Genomic DNA, 17834 nt, shown 5'->3' on the forward strand with positions numbered 1-17834 from the left:
AAACAATAAATATAAATGCTAGAATTTTTTTAATAATTATAAATAAGTAAATAAATACTAATCATTTCTTGGTGTATATGTTGCACATTTTTCTTTTATTCATTTTTATCATTATTTTTTTAAAAAAAATTAGTAATCAATCGTTGTATTTTTTTATTTAAAAAATAAAATAAAACTTCAAATACCATCATGTGTTCGGTTACGATCCTTGGTGTGTATTCTTTTCTAAAAAGAAGGGTCTTGTGTGCGGTTACGCTCTTAGGCCAATCAATTTTTTTTTTAAAAAATAGTATCTAATACAATTTTTCCCTTTTATCCAAAATAAATATATAAATTATTTTAGCCAAAGGGTGCCTCATACCTTCCCTCCAGTCAATAGAATTTCTTACCCAATCTCTGTTTTGCGTAGACCAAAACAAAAAAAAGTTTTTTTATTTTAAACTAAGAACTATCTAGTGACTTGGAACACATAAAAACACTCAATTCAAAATGGCGACTCTACAAAAAAATAAAAAATATATATTTTTTAAAACCCGTCATATCCTCAACAATTGTAAAAAATAAAAGAGGTGTGACAGTCATAACCACCCACTGTGGTAGGCAAACCCACAACAAAGTCCATAGTAATCCGCTCCAAATTCCAAGTAGGAATAGGCATCCCCTGAGACACACCCCCGGGCCGCTGGTGCTCAAACTTAACCTGCTGACAAGTCAAACACCTCGAAGCAAAGCCTGAAATATCTCTCTTCATTCCACACCATCAGTAATGATGACTCAAATCATGATACATCTTCGCCGCCCCCCGGATGGATGGAATATCGAGAACAATGGTCCTCCTCAAGAATTAATCTAATCAAATTGCTCGTTTAAGGCGCACAAAATCTTGCCTCCAATCCTCAAGACGCCATCATAATCAAGGACAGCCTCATCAGCTTCTCCTCTCAATACTTTGCCTCGAATGAGACATAACTTCTCATATCAAACTGGTGTGCACGGATCTTCTCGACTAAAGAAGATTGAGCCTCAATAAAAGCAATCATCCCATCACTCTCCTTTGAAATCTGCAATCGGACAAGACTGTTAACTAACATCTGAACATCTTTAGCCAATGATCTCTTCTCAATACTAAGAGATGCAAAACTCCCCATGCTAGGAGTCTTCCTACTCAAAGCATCGGCCACAACATCGGTCTTCCCAGGATGAACAAAATGGTTACATCATAGTCCTTCAGCAACTCAAGCCATCTCCGCCGCCTTAAGTTCAAATCCCTCTCACTAAAGATATACTGAAGACTCCGATGATCAGTGAAGATCTCACAATGCACCCCATATAAATAATGACGCCATAACTTAAGTACAAATACCACAACTCCCAACTCTTAATCATGAGTAGGGTAGTTCTTCTTATGGACTTCAATTGCCTAAAAGCATGAGCAATCACTTTTTACTTCTGCATCAACACACCACCATATCCAACTCCTTAAGCATTACAATACACTATAAAGTCTACACCTTCGTCAGGTATAGTCAACACAGGAGCTGAAGTCAACAAAGTCTTGAGCTTTTGAAAGCTCTGGTCACACTCATCAGACCACTAAAAACCCACATCTTGTCAAGTCAATCTAGTAAATGGAGCTCCAATAGTAGAGAAACTCTGAACAAATCGTCGATAATAGCCCGCCAATCCCACAAAACTCCAAATCTCAGTAGGTGAAGTAGGTCGCGTCCAGCCTCTAACTGCCTCAATCTTTGCCGGATCTATTCTAATACCCTCCTTAGGCACCACGTATCCTAAGAATGCCACAGAAGTAAGCTAGAACTCACTTTTTGAGAACTTGGCATACAACTTCTCTTCTCTCAACCTCTGAAGTACAAACCTCAGGTGTTGGAAATGATCCTCCTCAATCTTTGAGTAAACCAAGATGTCATCGATGAAAACAATCACAAAAGAATCAAGGTATGGTCGAAAATTCCCCATTCATCAACTCCATAGATGTTGCAGGGGCATTAGTCAATCCAAAGGACATCAGTAGGAACTCATAATGCCCATACTGCGTACGAAAAGCTGTCTTCTTATCCTCATATCCTCAACAATTATCAAAAATAAAAGAGGTATGACAGATTTGGCGACTCCGGTGGGGACCACTTCTTTTAAAATTCGAGCTTTGTACATTAACTTTTTTTTGGCTATTTTATTTATTTGGATAAATTTTATTTTTGGATGCTAATTGTGTTATTTCAAAAATTCATTTTTTTGATATTATATTGTATAAAAAGTATTTTTCTCTCGCACACCCTCTGAGTTTTATAATTTTGTTATACACTATGTGTGCGTTGGACCACCAGTTAAGCCAGAATAGCTCTGCTTCCGGTACGCAGACCCTCCCTGACTCGAGTTGTCCGCTCGAGTAAGCCAGTCTAGACACCTTCTTAAATGTTAAACCTAGATAAAATGTCTCTTTATGCTTTTTTTTCTTTCATCATATGAATTTGACCTAGAGAAATTTAAGATATATATCCATGCTAGACCAGAATGTTCATTTTATATATTGTGTAAAAATTAATCAAATAGAGAAAGAGAGTTTGAAAAATGGGTGGTTCTCATTGGATATTCTATACCAGAGATACGGTCAAAGAGATGAATTCAAGAACTATCGAAACCGGTTGAGTAACCAAGAGGGTGAAGAGGCTTGGAGGGCAAATGGATGTTTTGCTTTTATGGTCGCATTTTTGGGGCTCATTATTTTTCCCAAAAGGGACAAGCACATTGACATTTGTCTGGCTGGTGTGGTGAAGGCGTTGACGACAATGGAAAGTCCAACTATTATTCCTATGATCCTGGCAAATATTTTCGTGCATTGACTAAATGTTTAAGTGGGGAAATGTACTTTGAAGGCTGTAATATTTTGCTCCAAATATGGTTTTTGGAACACCTTTATCACCATGATCGTGCGCCTAGGTTTACTCCAGATTGGTGTAACTATGTTTCCTCTCATAAGGAAAGGGAAGCCAAAATTGATTTTCCAAAAGGAATCATAGCGTATGAAGAAAAACTTTTAGTGATCACATCTGATGAAATAGTGTAAAATTATTGCTTGTTTCCATCTAAGGATATCATTTTCATGTCTAGTGGTATCTCATTTCTTGTGTTGATTGGTCTAAGAGGTGTTCAACCATATGCCGCACTTCGGGTTATGCATCAACTAGCCAGAGTTCAAGAAATCCCACCCAATGTTGATATGAATAGGTTTGCATATGACACTCCTCCAGGTTTTGCTTTTAATAGCGAAGATATTATGAAGATTTGGTACAGGAGTATTATTTCTGAGCTAAGTGAAATGGTTGTGGAGAAAGATAAAGGAAAGGTGGTTTCTGGGTACCTATCGTAGTTTCGTGATCTAATGACATTTGGTGACACTCCTGAAGGATCCAGCAGAAAAAGAAGAGATCAACATATTATAAGACATTTGAAAAAGAGTTGGAGAAGGCCAAAGCAACCATTGCACGACAAGAAGTAAAGGTCCAAAGAGGAAAAAATCACAAGTTAGAGTTGCACGATATGGAAGGAGAATTGAAGCATGTAGAGGGCAGATTTAGCCCGATTGGAGGAAGAATTGCATAGTAGAATCCACTTGGCACGACAGAGAAAAAAGAAGCTGAGTTTTGAGATCTCTCGATTTAAGAGGGACTTAGTGGAATCCAAAGAGGTCGTGCACTATCAAAAGGGAGAACTTAAGCGGCATAAGAAAAAATTCGAGAAAGAAATATCGTGTTAGATGCATCAGTTAGAAGAATGAAACAGAAAAATCAGTCATTATGTTGATATCGAAGAGGGGCAAAGACAACTGATCGTCGAGAGAGCAACACTTCACCATCAACTTGAAGTAGCGGAAGGGCGAGAGGCCCTCTTGAGAAATAATCTTGGTGATCATCAGGCTTTGTTAAATGACTGTCATCAAAATATGGGAAGGGATAAACTTCAAGTTATTGAACCGGCAGAGTAAACCTCATATGCTATTAAAAATCAGCCCGTATGAATGATCAAGAAGTGGCTGAGCAAGAACAGACCATTGTTCACCATCTACCGAAGGTGTTGCTGAATTTGTATGAGACATTAGGAGGAAAAAGAAAGCCCCAAGAAAGTGATGAAGATTGAAGATAAGTTTTAGTTGTTTTTTTTGTTCGTTTCAATTTTTTTGTTGAAAGACTTGGTTTTCAGTTTAAAATTTTGTGTTTAAGGATATTATGTTGATCCGGGTTGTGTTTAAACCTTTTAATTTCGTTGTTTTGTTGAAATTTTGGCGAATTAATTCCAAATAAATCATTTTGAGTTGTCTAAATCTTTGAACTACATAATGATTTGATTCAGGCAGTATTATGATACGTAGGCAACCTCCAAAGGGTCCAAACAGAAAAAAAATTCAAAACTTTTCTTTTTCCAAAAAAAAAGGACAATAAGCAAAGCAAAGATGGGATGAAACGATGGCCTTATGAACCCATGTTACTATGTGATTAATAAGTGTGTGATTGATTTATAAAATTGTCTAACCCCTAACAAGTTTGTTCATTTCACATCAACTCTACTTAGCTTTCGGTGGTTGGTTTCTGGTAATCTGGCAAAGCACCCGTACTTTACCAGGTCTAAGGTAAGAGCGTCAATGACAACCAATTCTGAAACTATGGTGAATCCAGCATATACTCCAATTGCTTCAACAACAAGAGAGACAATCACCGTTGAAGAAAATCATACGTTGAGACATATTATGGCACTGTTGTGGCAAGCCTGGGCCAATGGACAAGAACCGCCAACGTTTATTCTAGTTTTCCTGAGATCACTAGTATCCGATCTTCATCTTCTCAAATCCCAATATCAGAACCTTTCTTCCCTCCAGGGTATGGCCCATTTGATAATTGTGGGGCCGAGCCATCAACAACACGTCCTCAAGGCATGCCATTCAGTAATACTCCCATTGTCACAACAGCTGCATCGGTCTATACACTCCACAACCGTCTGTGATGCAAAGAGCAACTCAAGAGGGACAGTTCACCACTCATCCGGAGCAGTACTATACTCCTGGGATAACATTTGGGGGCCCTAACTCTGTTTAATTTGGATCCCCCATTAATGTTGAGAGGCCCACTCCAGGCTCAGAGCATGAAGAAATGTTGAAAAAAATGAAAAGCATCGAGCAACACATGAAGAGCATGCAAGGGCTAGGAGTACACAAAAGTGTCGCATTCAAGGACTTGTGTATGTTCCTAAATGTGCACCTGCCACCTGGGTTAAAAACCCCTAAGTTTTATAATTATGATGGACACGGTGATCCCATCTCACATCTTAAGTGATGCTGTAATCAACTTCGGGGTACAGGGGGTAAAGAAGAATTGCTCATGGCTTATTTTGGTGAGATCCTGACTGGTGTTGCCTAAGATTGGTTTATATACCAAGAGATCTCCCACTGGCACATATGGGATGATATGACTCAAGATTTTTTTAGAAAATTTCAGTACAATGTCGACATTATGCCATATCGTAATACACTCTCCAATATAAGAAAAAAACCAAGTGAAAGCTTCATAGAATATGCTATAAAATGGACGGAACAAGCAGCCCGAGTCAAGCCCCCATTAAATAAGCAAGAATTGGTTGATATCTTCATAGAGGCTCAAGATCTTGACTACTCCCACCACCTCACAGCCTCAGTGGGAAGACCGTCTCATACAACAATCAGAATTGGGGAAATGGTCGAAAGTGGTCTCAAAACAGGAAGGCTCGTGAGCCAGGTGGTAATCAAAGATACCACACAGGCCATTCAAGGTGGTTTACCAAGTTTTGGAAATCGTAAATGGAAAGAGAAAGTTATTTCACTGGTATCAGGGTCAAGGGGAGCTTAGAGAAAGTCTAATTGTCCTTACACATCAGTTCATGGACAACTTAGCTATTAAAACATTACTACCCTTATGCCCCTCAATATCCAGTATCTTCATCTCCATACACGGTCTTAAATTCTCACTCATATATGCATCCTCCCAATAACCCATATTTTCGAGCCCCATCTCAAGGAAACTTTCACCCGCAACGGCCACCCTATCAGGTCCCTTATAATTCTCCTCTTACACAGAATTATGCTCAAGATCAAGCAAAGAAAAAGAAATTCACTCCATTGGGAGAGTCGTTCTCAAGCTTGTTTCAAAAGTTAAGAAAGATAGGATCGATTGAGTGTACTCTGTTTTATCGAAAAAAGGGTGTGATTTTAGAAAAGAGTTTGTTTTTAGACTTTAGGGAGTCGCCACTTAATTTTTAAGAAAAATCAAGAAAACTTCGTTTCTAAACAACTTAAACAGAAAAATTGTTTTGAAACATTTTAAGGGTTCGGGATTCTTATTAGTATCTTAGGAAGGTGTTAGGCACCTAAAACACTCCGTTAAATACGGTTTTCCGGCGATTAACTTATTTGACTATTTTTTGTTTTAACTTCTGCAATTTTGAAGTTGAACCATTTAAAGTTTTATTTAAACAAGTTGAAATATTTAAGACAAATTTATAAAATTCCAAAATATTTATCTTGCAACTTTGCGAATCTATTTTTTGAGTCAAGCTCTCTTTAAAGTTTTATCTAAACCGAACTTCACGAATTTGAAATACCATTTTTAAGACTTATTAAATTTAGTAAAGTAGAAAAAGCTTTTCGGCGGGGTTTGGAGGTTCCTAAGCTTAGACTAACAACATTTAGACAACGCACATAGGCAAGTAATAAAGAGAGAGAGAGAAAGAGATTTGGGTCCAAGTTTCGGATTCTGTTCGCCTTGGCCGAAACTCAGACCCACCTGTTTTTGGGTTTTTTAACCCATTTCTTGTACCTGTCCTAATTTAAAAATAAAAATACAAGAAAGTAAAACAACAAGGGCTTATGCCCATTACAAAATGCAAAACAAAAATAAAATAAGGAAAGAGTCTTCTGGTCCATCTTCTTCAATCTCCACGACACTTGATTTTCTACATTTGCCCGTTTTGACGAATTGACTCGGATGAAAGACTTTCGAGCCTTTATGACCCTCCAAAAGTGCAAGACCAAAATAGAGTCCCAAATGGACTCGGGAGAGAATTTCCCATGCCACAGAATAATAAAATAAAATAAAACAAATTAGTAGACGGAATACGGATTAATAACATGCATCTTGAATAAGACAAGGATAAAATAAAGTATTAGGAAGTCGAACTAAGAGAGACAACAGAACAAAACTCAACATGATTCTCGAAGAACCTAGACATAAACAAAGAGTTCATGACAAATAAAGCAGTAATGGTAACTTGCAGTGATGCACACCTTTACTACTTAACAAAGATGCAAAATGAGCGACAGATCTTATTGCACAAACATGCTCCAACGATAAACTACCACTATTTAATCAAAACTCACAAAAGAGAAACTAATGTAATTCGAAGATACAATCTCCTCGAAATGCAATACACTTAACAACTTGACGCAAAAGCCATAACATAACTCAACAATACCATTAATGAAATATCAACGCCACTGAATTTCTTAAAGAAAACGAATCTAGATAGAGCTACAGAATGACCAACGGGCATGGATGACGTGAGAATATAGCGAGCATTTAATTTAAAAGGACGAAACAACACCTATGATGACCCTTACCAACAAACAATACTCGTCAACAGAATCGATTTTTGCAAACAAATAGGCATGGCTTTGACCTTCTTAGCAGAGGCTATCTAGGCCGAAATAAAGCACCGAGACAAGCAAACTGGGAATAGAATGAAGATAAGGAGAGAAAAGGCCAACATGGTCATACGAACATACAGGCCAACAATTAGAACCAGCTAGTTTTATACATTCACAAATACAAAATAACAAAATGTACAGCCGGTAGAATTCGAAATTATCAATAGAAAGAGATTTCATGCTTCATGGCTGAACAGCGATTTTACATATGTTTTAACAATGGATATTGAACCCGGATCCAAGAAAACATCAAATCATCAACGAGAACGGAAACACACAAACTCACAGACTAACGAACAAATTTCATCATTGACTTGCAGCTAACCGTAAGTCAAGAACATAAACACAAGCATCTCACACAAACGAGATCAAACAACAACATATTCGGAATAAGATATGCTTGAAACGGAAAGAGTATTACCTTTTCTAGCGCAGCGGAACAGGGACGATACGAGCAAGAACAAGAAGGAGCAGCGAGCTTCACCGCCTCAGACGAAAGACGAGCTGCGCGAACAGAGTCAAGACTCGTGATCCTTCGGAAGTCTCTTCCTCGAAATTTCGCACGTATTTGTATAAGGTTCCTCAAAATCGCTAACAGTAGACGGAAGAGGGAGCAAAAATTTTCCCCCAAGAATTTGCTAACCCAAAATCTTTCGCTCAATCGTCCGACCAAAGTAAAGGGAAGCCAAATCTTTCTGAAAATTTTCCAACCCCGGACCGCCCCCCATTCAGTCTAGGGTGGGGGTTTATATAGAAAACGTTAGGGCTTTAATCTGAGGTCGGTTTCGGCCTATTTTGAGTTCGAAATTTGAAATCCCTTTGGGTCAAACCCCACAAGGTAAACGTCGCGTGCTGGCGAGGATGACTGCGACGTTCCGCAGACCTGCTTGACAGGGTATGGGTCTCTATCGTTGCGTCTCGTTCAAGCGAAATGAAGGGGGGAGGGAGAAGAGCGTGGGGAGAGAGAGACGCGACTGGGGGTTGTTGGCGTACGTCGCGTCTGTGTTTCTAGGTTTCTGTCGAGAGGAGAAGCTCGCGTGGGGGAGACGCGGGAGAGAGGGAAGGAGAGGAGAGAGCGTGGGGAGATGAGGGAGAGAGCGAGCGAGTGTGGGGGAGACGCGGGGTTTTCCGGGTTTCGTTCTGGGAATTTTCATGGTTGCTGGTCTGGGGACGCGCTTAGGGGAAGAAGAAGGGAAGGGGGTCGGGTCGGAGCGGGTCACAAGGGTTTGGGTCGGAGAGGAAAGGGCCATTGGGAATTAATTTGGTGGGCTGAAAGATTGGTTTGGGCTGCTGAGGGAAATTGGGTTGGAGTTAATGTGGGGCTGGGCCTGGGATTAATTTTAAGTTGGGTTGGGTTGTTGTTTAAAAGCAATGAAGTGGGCTGTTAAGAGTTTGGGCTTGGAAATTAACTAATTGTTTGAAATTGGGAGTGGGCTTGACAGTGTTGAGTTGAAAGGAATTAAGTTAGTGTTGGGTTGAGGGGTAATTGGGCCTGGGAATAAGAGTGGGCTGATGGGTAAAGGAATGGGTTTAAGATATACATATATACATATACATATATGTATATACATATATGTACATATATTTTATTTTCGCAAGATTTATAAAACTAACTAACTTTAAATAATAAAAAAACTCACGAAGTTTCGATAATTAATTTATACCAACGCGGGTCAAAAATTGGGTGTCAACATATTCCACCACATCTTCTGAATACAAATGCTCCATGATTCCAAGCCAATGAAAGATGTGAATACCATTCAGGAGTCCCTGGACACAACACTAATAATTGTTGGATCTTGAATGGTGCAATAGAGAAGCTGATCGAGCATGGAGTTGTTGTTGTGACAGATGATCAAAACACTCCCAATGTGACCAATAACTCACTTCCATCTCAAAACAACTCTAAACTCTTCATTGACTTGTCTTCTTCTCCAATCTTCCTAAACAACTTTGTCATTTTGCTGAGGAGTTTGTACTTTTGATTATCACAAACCACACTCACTAAGATGTTTTGAGCTGGAAGTGAGTTATTGGTCATATTGGAAGTGTTTTGATCATCTATCACAACAACAACTCCATGGTCGATCAGCTTTTTATTGCTCCCTTCAAGGTCCAACAATTATTAGTGTTGTGTCTTGGGGCTCCTGAATGGTATTCACATCTTTCATTGGCTTAGAAACCTGGAGCATTTGGATTCAGACGATGTGGTGGGATACACTCAATCACCCCTTCTTTTTTTTAACTTTTGATACAAGCTGGAGTACGAATATCCCAATGGAGTGAATTTCTTTTTTGTTGCTTGATCATGACATAATTCTGAATAAGAGGAGAGTTGTAAGGGACCTGATAGGATGGCCGTTGAGGGCGAAAGTATCCTTATGATGGGGCCCAAAAATATGGGCGATTAGGAGGATGCACATATGACTGAGCATTTAAGACCATGCACGGAGATAAAGATACTGGATATTGAGGGGCATAAGGGTAGTAATGTTTTAATAGCTAAGTTGTCCATGAACTGATGTGTAAGGACAATTAGACTTTCTCTAAGCTCCCCTTGACCCTGATACCAGTGAAATAACTTCCTCTTTCCTTTTACGATTTCCAAAACCCGTTGAACCACCTTGAATGGCCTGTGTGATAGCTTTGATTGCTTCTTGGCTCGCGATCCTTCCTTTTTTACACCACTTTCGACCATTTCCCATATTTTGATTGCTGTGTGAAACGGTCTTTCTATTGCGGCTGTGAGGTGGTGGAATTTGTGAAACGGTCTTCCCATTGCGGTTGTGAGGTGGTGGAAGTAGTCAGGATCTTGAGCCTCTATGAAGATATTGTAACGACCCGTTTAGTCGTTTTGAGCAACAGACTTCAATTCTGGAAAAACTGGCAGAAGCGACGGACCCCACGACGGACCGTCGCAGGGTCTCGTTTCAAAACACTTAGGAAATCTGAAATTGGGTACTGAAAATCGACTCTCTAAACTTTGTGATGGAATGGCAGGACGGACCGTCACAGACCCTTGGTGGAAATATTGGGTCTCTGAACTCTGCGACGACCTGCAGGACGGCCCGTCACAGGTTGCGCAAATCCTAGGCAGAGTCGGATTTCTGGTTAAGTTTTAAGGGACGTTTTTGACTATTCTTGCCTTAATTATAAAGTTCGTGGGTTTATATTAATAACTCAAATTCTTGAGGGTTAAAAGAGGTAACCCTAAGTTAATTAGTGGGGTATTATTGCCATCTTTTATTCTTAATTATATACTAATTAGGGTAAAAGAAAGAGGGTTGGAATAAAGAAAATAGAAAGAACAAGAGAGAGAGGGAGAATCGAACGAGAAGGGAGAAACAAAGCTTGGAGAAAAATTTGTTTGCTTGATCACTAATCTTTGGTAGAGGTAGGTTATGGTTTTCATGCTTTCATAGTAAACTCTTAATAGAGAATGATATGTATTGGTAGTATTGTAAACCCTACTATATGCTTAATTGTATGTTTGCGTGAATATGATTATGTGATTGTGATAAGATAAGCATGATGAAAATATTGAATCCCAAATCTTGAAAGGAAACTTTAATATACATTATTAATGATGATGCCTTGGTATAGAAGAAGGCTTGATGAATTAAAGTAATGGGATTGATGATGCCTTGGTATAGAGAAGGCCTGATGATTTACAGAATGATGTAGGGGATCGGGTGTCACGAACCGACACGTAGAATTAGGGGATCGGGTGTCACGAACCGACACGTAGAATTAGGGGATCGGGTGTCACGAACCGACACGTAGGATTAGGAGATCGGGTGTCACGAACCGACACGTAGAATTAGGGGATCGGGTGTCACGAACCGACACGTAGAATTAAGGGATCGGGTGTCACGAACTGACACGTAGAATTAGGGGATCGGGTGTCACGAACTGACACGTAGATATAGGGGATCGGAGTGTCACGTACCGACACAAGAGGAATAATGAATATGAGGGATCGGAGTATCACGTACCGACACAAGAGAATTAAAGATAATGAATCTTGAAAGATGTTAATATACTTAATCTAATGAACATAATTCCCAAATGAGTATGGTGTTGAGGCTTGAGCCCTCATGGATGAACTTGATGGTACTTATTGATGATTATAATACTTGTTGTGGCTACATGTTGAGTTTTATAGTTGATTTACGATAATATTGATATATACTGTCCCCTATTTTGAGTTGGCCGATGATATCTACTCAGTACCCGTGTTTTGTACTGACCCCTACTTTTATGTTTTCTTCTTGTTTATTTGTGGAGTGCAGCAAACGTGCCATCGTCTTCAACTCAACAGTAATTCAAGCCAGTCTTACTACATCGGAAATTCAGGGTGAGCTAATGCTTCTAGCTTGGACTGGATCTCCTTCTTCAAGTCTTGATGCCTTGAACTTCCGGCATGGACTAGCTTCTTATGTATTTTTAGCTTTTAGAATACTCTTAGTTTAGTCATTTGATCGTAGATGTTCTTGTGATGATGACTTCCAGATTTTGGGGATGATAATAATAGTTTTGAATTGTTTTTATTAATGAGTTTAAGTCTTCCGCATTACTTTATGTTGATATTACCTTGAAATGTTAAGATTTAGATTGGTTGGTTCGCTCACATAGGAGGGTAAGTGTGGGTGCCAGTCGCGGCCCGGATTTGGGTGGTGACAAACTTGGTATCAGAGCATTAGGTTCGTTGGTCTCATCACACAAGAACAGGTCTAGTAGAGTCTTAAGGAACGGTAGGGGGACGCCTTTACTTTTCCTTGAGAGGCTATAAGACTTTAGGAAAATTTCACTCTTTCATTCTTTCTTTCGTGCTACTACTTGAGTCCAATTGGTATCTAGGCGATACGAATTGGTATCTGACCATCTTCACTCTCTTTCGTAGATGGTTAGAACTAGAGCAACGACTACGTCAACACCAACACCGGCCAGACAAGAAACAACGGAGCCAGCCACTGGGGCTGTGGCTCGAGGAAGAACAGCGGCGAGGGGCCGTGGTAGAGGTCGTGGGAGGACGTCCTCTAGGGGAAGAGGACGAGCACCTAGCCCATCTGATACTAGGGCAGTGACTCCTTCACCGACTGAGGAGGTAATAAGAGAAGGGGGGGATGGGGAAACTGAACAAGTGCAAAATAAGGAAATGCCACCCCAACCTACCCCAGAGATGATCAATCAGGTTCTGGCTTATCTTAGCGGGTTATCTTATCAAGGTCAGGCACCTCCAGTGTTTTCTGCGCCAACACCTCCGGTTTCAGAAGTACAACATGCGGCTACTATGGCTCCCCGCATGGATGTTCCATTGGACATAGGCACCTTTCCACGTCTGACTACTGGGCCTATAATGACAAATGATCAGCATGAACTTTTCAGTAAGTTCTTGAAATTGAAACCTCCGGTCTTCAAGGGTCCTGAATCGGAGGATGCCTATGATTTTCTGGTTGACTGTCACGAGTTACTACACAAGATGGGTATAGTAGAACGGTTTGGTGTGGAGTTTGTGACTTATCAGTTTCAAGGGAACGCCAAAATGTGGTGGCGGTCACATATCGAGTGTCAACCAATAGAGGCACCACCTATGACTTGGGCCTCATTCTCTAGTTTGTTTATGGAGAAGTATATCCCCCGGACTTTGAGGGATCGAAAAAGGGATGAGTTCTTGAGCCTAGAGCAAGGTAGGATGTCGGTTAATGCTTATGAGGCTAAGTTTCATGAACTATCCAGATATGCCACTCAACTCTGTTTCAGTCCTCAAGAGCCGATTCGCCGGTTTGTGAAGGGGTTGAGGTCAGAATTGCGGATTTCGGCCTTACAGATAGCGGCAACGGCAAAATCCTTCCAAGTGGTGGTAGACTTTGTGATAGAAGTGGAAGGAGTGAAGCCAGACGACTTCACCACAACATCGACATCAAAAAGGCTTCGAAAGGGAGGTGAGTTTAATGGTTCTTACACTAGAGGACAAGGTTCGGAAAGTTACTCAGTCCGACCAATTCAGTCTTCACTACAGACTGTAGTTGGGGGACCACCTCAGACCGGTCAACACTTCTCCGAGGGGCATATGATCGACTCCAAAGAATGTTATGGATGTGGGGAGATTGGACATATTAGGAGAAATTGTCCCAGACCAAGTTACAGACCCCCAATAGCTAGAGGTAGAGGTGGTCATGGTAGAGGCCGTTTTTCTGGAGGGCGTGGTGGTCGAGGTAATAGTGGTCACCAAAACGGCAGAGGTAATGGGCAAACTGGGGCCACTACATCACAACATGGTAGGGGCAACGGACAGACGAACGATAGGGCCCATTGTTACGCTTTCCCTGGGCGGTCTGAAGCGGAGGCATCTAATGCTGTCATCACAAGTAATCTTCTGGTTTGTGATTGCTTGGCTTCTGTATTGTTTGATCCTGGATCCACGTTTTCTTATGTATCTTCCTCATTTGCTAATGGTCTAAATTTACATTGTGAATTACTTGATATGCCTATTCGTGTTTCTACTCCGGTGGGTGAGTCTGTGGTAGTTGAAAAGGTGTATAGGTCTTGTTTGGTGAACTTTGTGGGGAGCAACACCTATGTAGATTTGGTTATCTTAGAAATGGACGATTTTGATGTGATTCTGGGTATGACTTGGCTTTCTCCGCAATTTGCAATCTTGGATTGTAATGCTAAAACAGTGATGTTAGCCAAGCCTGGGACAGACCCGTTAGTGTGGGAGGGTGACTACACTCCCAATCCGGTCCGCATCGTCTCCTTTCTTTGTGCTAGGAAAATGATTAGTAAAGGGTGTTTAGCTTTCTTGGCACATCTCAAGGATGACACTACCCAAGTACCTTCGATTGAGTCGGTTTCAGTAGTTCGTGAGTTTCTGGATGTGTTCCCTGCAGATCTTCCTAGTATGCCACCGGATAGGGATATTGACTTCTGTATTGATCTTGAACCCGGTACTCGCCCCATTTCTATACCCCCTTATAGAATGGCTCCCGCGGAGTTAAGAGAGTTAAAAGCACAACTTCAAGAGTTATTGAACAAAGGCTTCATTAGACCAAGTGCATCTCCTTGGGGTGCTCCGGTTTTGTTTGTAAAGAAAAAGGATGGGAGTTTTCGAATGTGCATAGACTACAGACAACTGAATAAGGTAACCATAAAGAACAAGTATCCTCTTCCCTGTATTGATGATTTGTTCGATCAGTTACAAGGTGCTTGTGTCTTCTCTAAAATTGACTTGAGATCCGGTTATCATCAATTGAAAATACGGGCAACGGATGTGCCAAAGACTGCTTTTCGAACGAGGTATGGGCATTACGAATTTGTAGTGATGTCCTTTGGTCTTACGAATGCCCCTGTTGCATTCATGAGCTTGATGAACGGGATTTTTAAGCCATATTTGGACCTCTTCGTGATCGTATTTATTGATGATATATTGGTATACTCAAAGAGCAAGAAGGAACATGAAGAGCATTTGAGAATGGTATTGGAAATGTTGAGGGAGAAAAAGCTTTATGCCAAGTTCTCTAAGTGTGAGTTTTGGCTAGATGCGGTGTCCTTCTTGGGGCACGTGGTTTCTAAGGATGGAGTGATGGTGGATCCTTCTAAGATCGAGACAGTGAAGAATTGGGTAAGACCCACTAATGTGTCAGAAATAAGGAGCTTTGTTGGGTTAGCTAGCTACTACCGCCGATTTGTCAAGGGATTCTCTTCTATTGCTTCCCAATTGACGAACTTGACTAAGCAGAATGTTCCATTTGTATGGTCGGACGAATGTGAGGAAAGCTTTCAGAAGCTCAAGACTTTGTTGACTACCGCACCTATCCTTACCTTGCCAGTAGAGGGTAAGAACTTCATTGTTTACTGTGATGCATCCTATTCTGGGTTAGGTGCAGTACTAATGCAAGAGAAGAGTGTGATTGCTTATGCTTCAAGACAATTAAAAGTGCATGAACGTAACTATCCCACTCATGATTTGGAATTGGCCGCGGTAGTGTTTGCATTAAAACAATGGAGACACTATTTATATGGGGTTAAGTGTGAGATCTATACGGATCATCGTAGCCTTCAGTATGTCTTTACTCAGAAAGATTTGAACTTAAGACAGAGGAGATGGATGGAGTTACTAAAGGACTACGATATCACTATCTTGTATCATCCGGGGAAGGCGAATGTTGTAGCGGATGCTTTAAGTAGGAAGGCAGGAAGCATGGGAAGTCTAGCTCACTTGCAAGCTTCTAGACGCCCATTGGCTAGAGAGGTTCAAACTCTAGCTAACGACTTGATGAGATTAGAAGTAAATGAGAAGGGAGGATTGTTGGCTTGTGTGGAGTCAAGATCTTCTTTTCTTGACAAAATTAAGGGAAAACAGTTTGATGATGAGAAACTAAGAAGAATTCAAGATAAAGTATTGCGAGGGGAGGCTAAGGAAGCACAAATCGATGAGGAAGGTGTTTTGAGGATCAAGGGCAGGGTATGTGTACCCCGCGTCGATGGTTTGATCAACACTATTCTGACAGAGGCTCATAGTTCAAGGTATTCTATACATCCGGGCGCAACCAAGATGTATCGTGACCTAAAACAACACTTTTGGTGGAGTAGAATGAAGCGTGATATTGTTGACTTTATTGCCAAGTGTCCAAACTGTCAACAAGTAAAGTATGAACACCAGAGGCCCGGAGGAACACTTCAAAGAATGCCCATTCCTGAATGGAAGTGGGAAAGAATTGCAATGGACTTTGTGGTTGGCCTTCCGAAGACAATGGGTAAGTATGACTCCATTTGGGTGATTGTTGATAGGCTAACTAAATCTGCTCATTTCATTCCGGTCAAGGTGACTTACAATGCAGAAAAGTTAGCCAAACTTTACATCTCGAAAGTGGTGCGATTGCATGGGGTTCCACTATCCATCATATCAGATAGAGGTACGCAGTTTACTTCTAAGTTTTGGAAAACATTGCATGCAGAATTGGGTACTAGGTTGGACCTTAGTACTGCGTTCCATCCCCAGACCGATGGTCAGTCTGAGCGAACGATTCAAGTGTTGGAGGATATGCTTCGTGCGTGTGTGATAGAGTTTGGTGGTCATTGGGATAGCTTCTTACCCTTAGCGGAGTTTTCATACAATAATAGCTATCACTCAAGCATTGATATGGCCCCATTTGAAGCATTGTATGGTAGGAGATGTAGGTCTCCCATTGGTTGGTTTGATGCGTTCGAGGTCAGACCTTGGGGTACTGATCTCTTGAGGGATTCGATGGAAAAAGTGAGGTCTATTCAAGAAAAGATTCTAGCGGCGCAAAGTAGACAAAAAGAATATGCAGATCGAAAGGTTAGAGACTTAGAGTTCATGGAAGGTGAACAAGTCTTGTTGAAAGTTTCACCAATGAAAGGGGTGATGCGGTTTGGAAAAAAGGGTAAACTAAGTCCAAGGTACATTGGACCATTTGAAGTACTTAAGAGAGTAGGAGAGATGGCTTATGAGTTAGCCTTGCCTCCAAGGCTGTCCGGAGTGCATCCTGTATTCCATGTGTCGATGTTGAAAAGATACCATGGGGATGGAAACTACATTATCCGTTGGGATTCAGTTTTGCTTGATGAGAACTTGTCTTATGAGGAGGAGCCTGTTGCTATTTTAGATAGAGAAGTTCACAAGTTGAGGTCAAGAGAGATTGCATCCATCAAGGTGCAATGGAAGAATTGACCGGTTGAAGAAGCCACTTGGGAGAAGGAGGCGGATATGCGAGAAAGATACCCACATCTGTTTAAAGATTCAGGTACTCCTTTTCGCCCTTGTTTTCCTTCTTTTGATCGTTCGGGGACGAACGATGGGTAAATTGGTATCTAATGTAACAACCCATTTAGTCGTTTTGAGCAACAGACTTCAATTCTGGAAAAACTTGCAGAAGCGACGGACCCCACGACGGACCGTCATGGGCACGACGGACCGTCGCAGGGTCTCGTTTCAAAACACTTAGGAAATCTGAAATTGGGTACTGAAAATCGACTCTCTGAACTTTGTGACGGAATGGCAGGACGGACCGTCACAGGTGTGACGGACCGTCACAGACCCTTGGTGGAAATATTGGGTCTC

At 41.0% G+C, this 17834-nt stretch overlaps 1 protein-coding gene across 1 annotated transcript; it reads left to right on the forward strand.

The window, feature by feature from the left end:
* Positions 1 to 9945: 9945 nt before the first annotated feature.
* On the forward strand, positions 9946 to 15956 carry LOC138349003 (uncharacterized; the record flags this gene model as incomplete). Its single annotated transcript, XM_069298814.1, has 1 exon — positions 9946 to 15956. A coding segment is annotated over exon 1 (3306 nt), but the record flags the coding sequence as incomplete, so codon positions are not given.
* Positions 15957 to 17834: the final 1878 nt, after the last annotated feature.

Source organism: Solanum lycopersicum, chromosome 1 (genome assembly GCF_036512215.1).
Source record: "Solanum lycopersicum chromosome 1, SLM_r2.1".
Lineage (NCBI taxonomy): Eukaryota > Viridiplantae > Streptophyta > Magnoliopsida > Solanales > Solanaceae > Solanum > Solanum lycopersicum.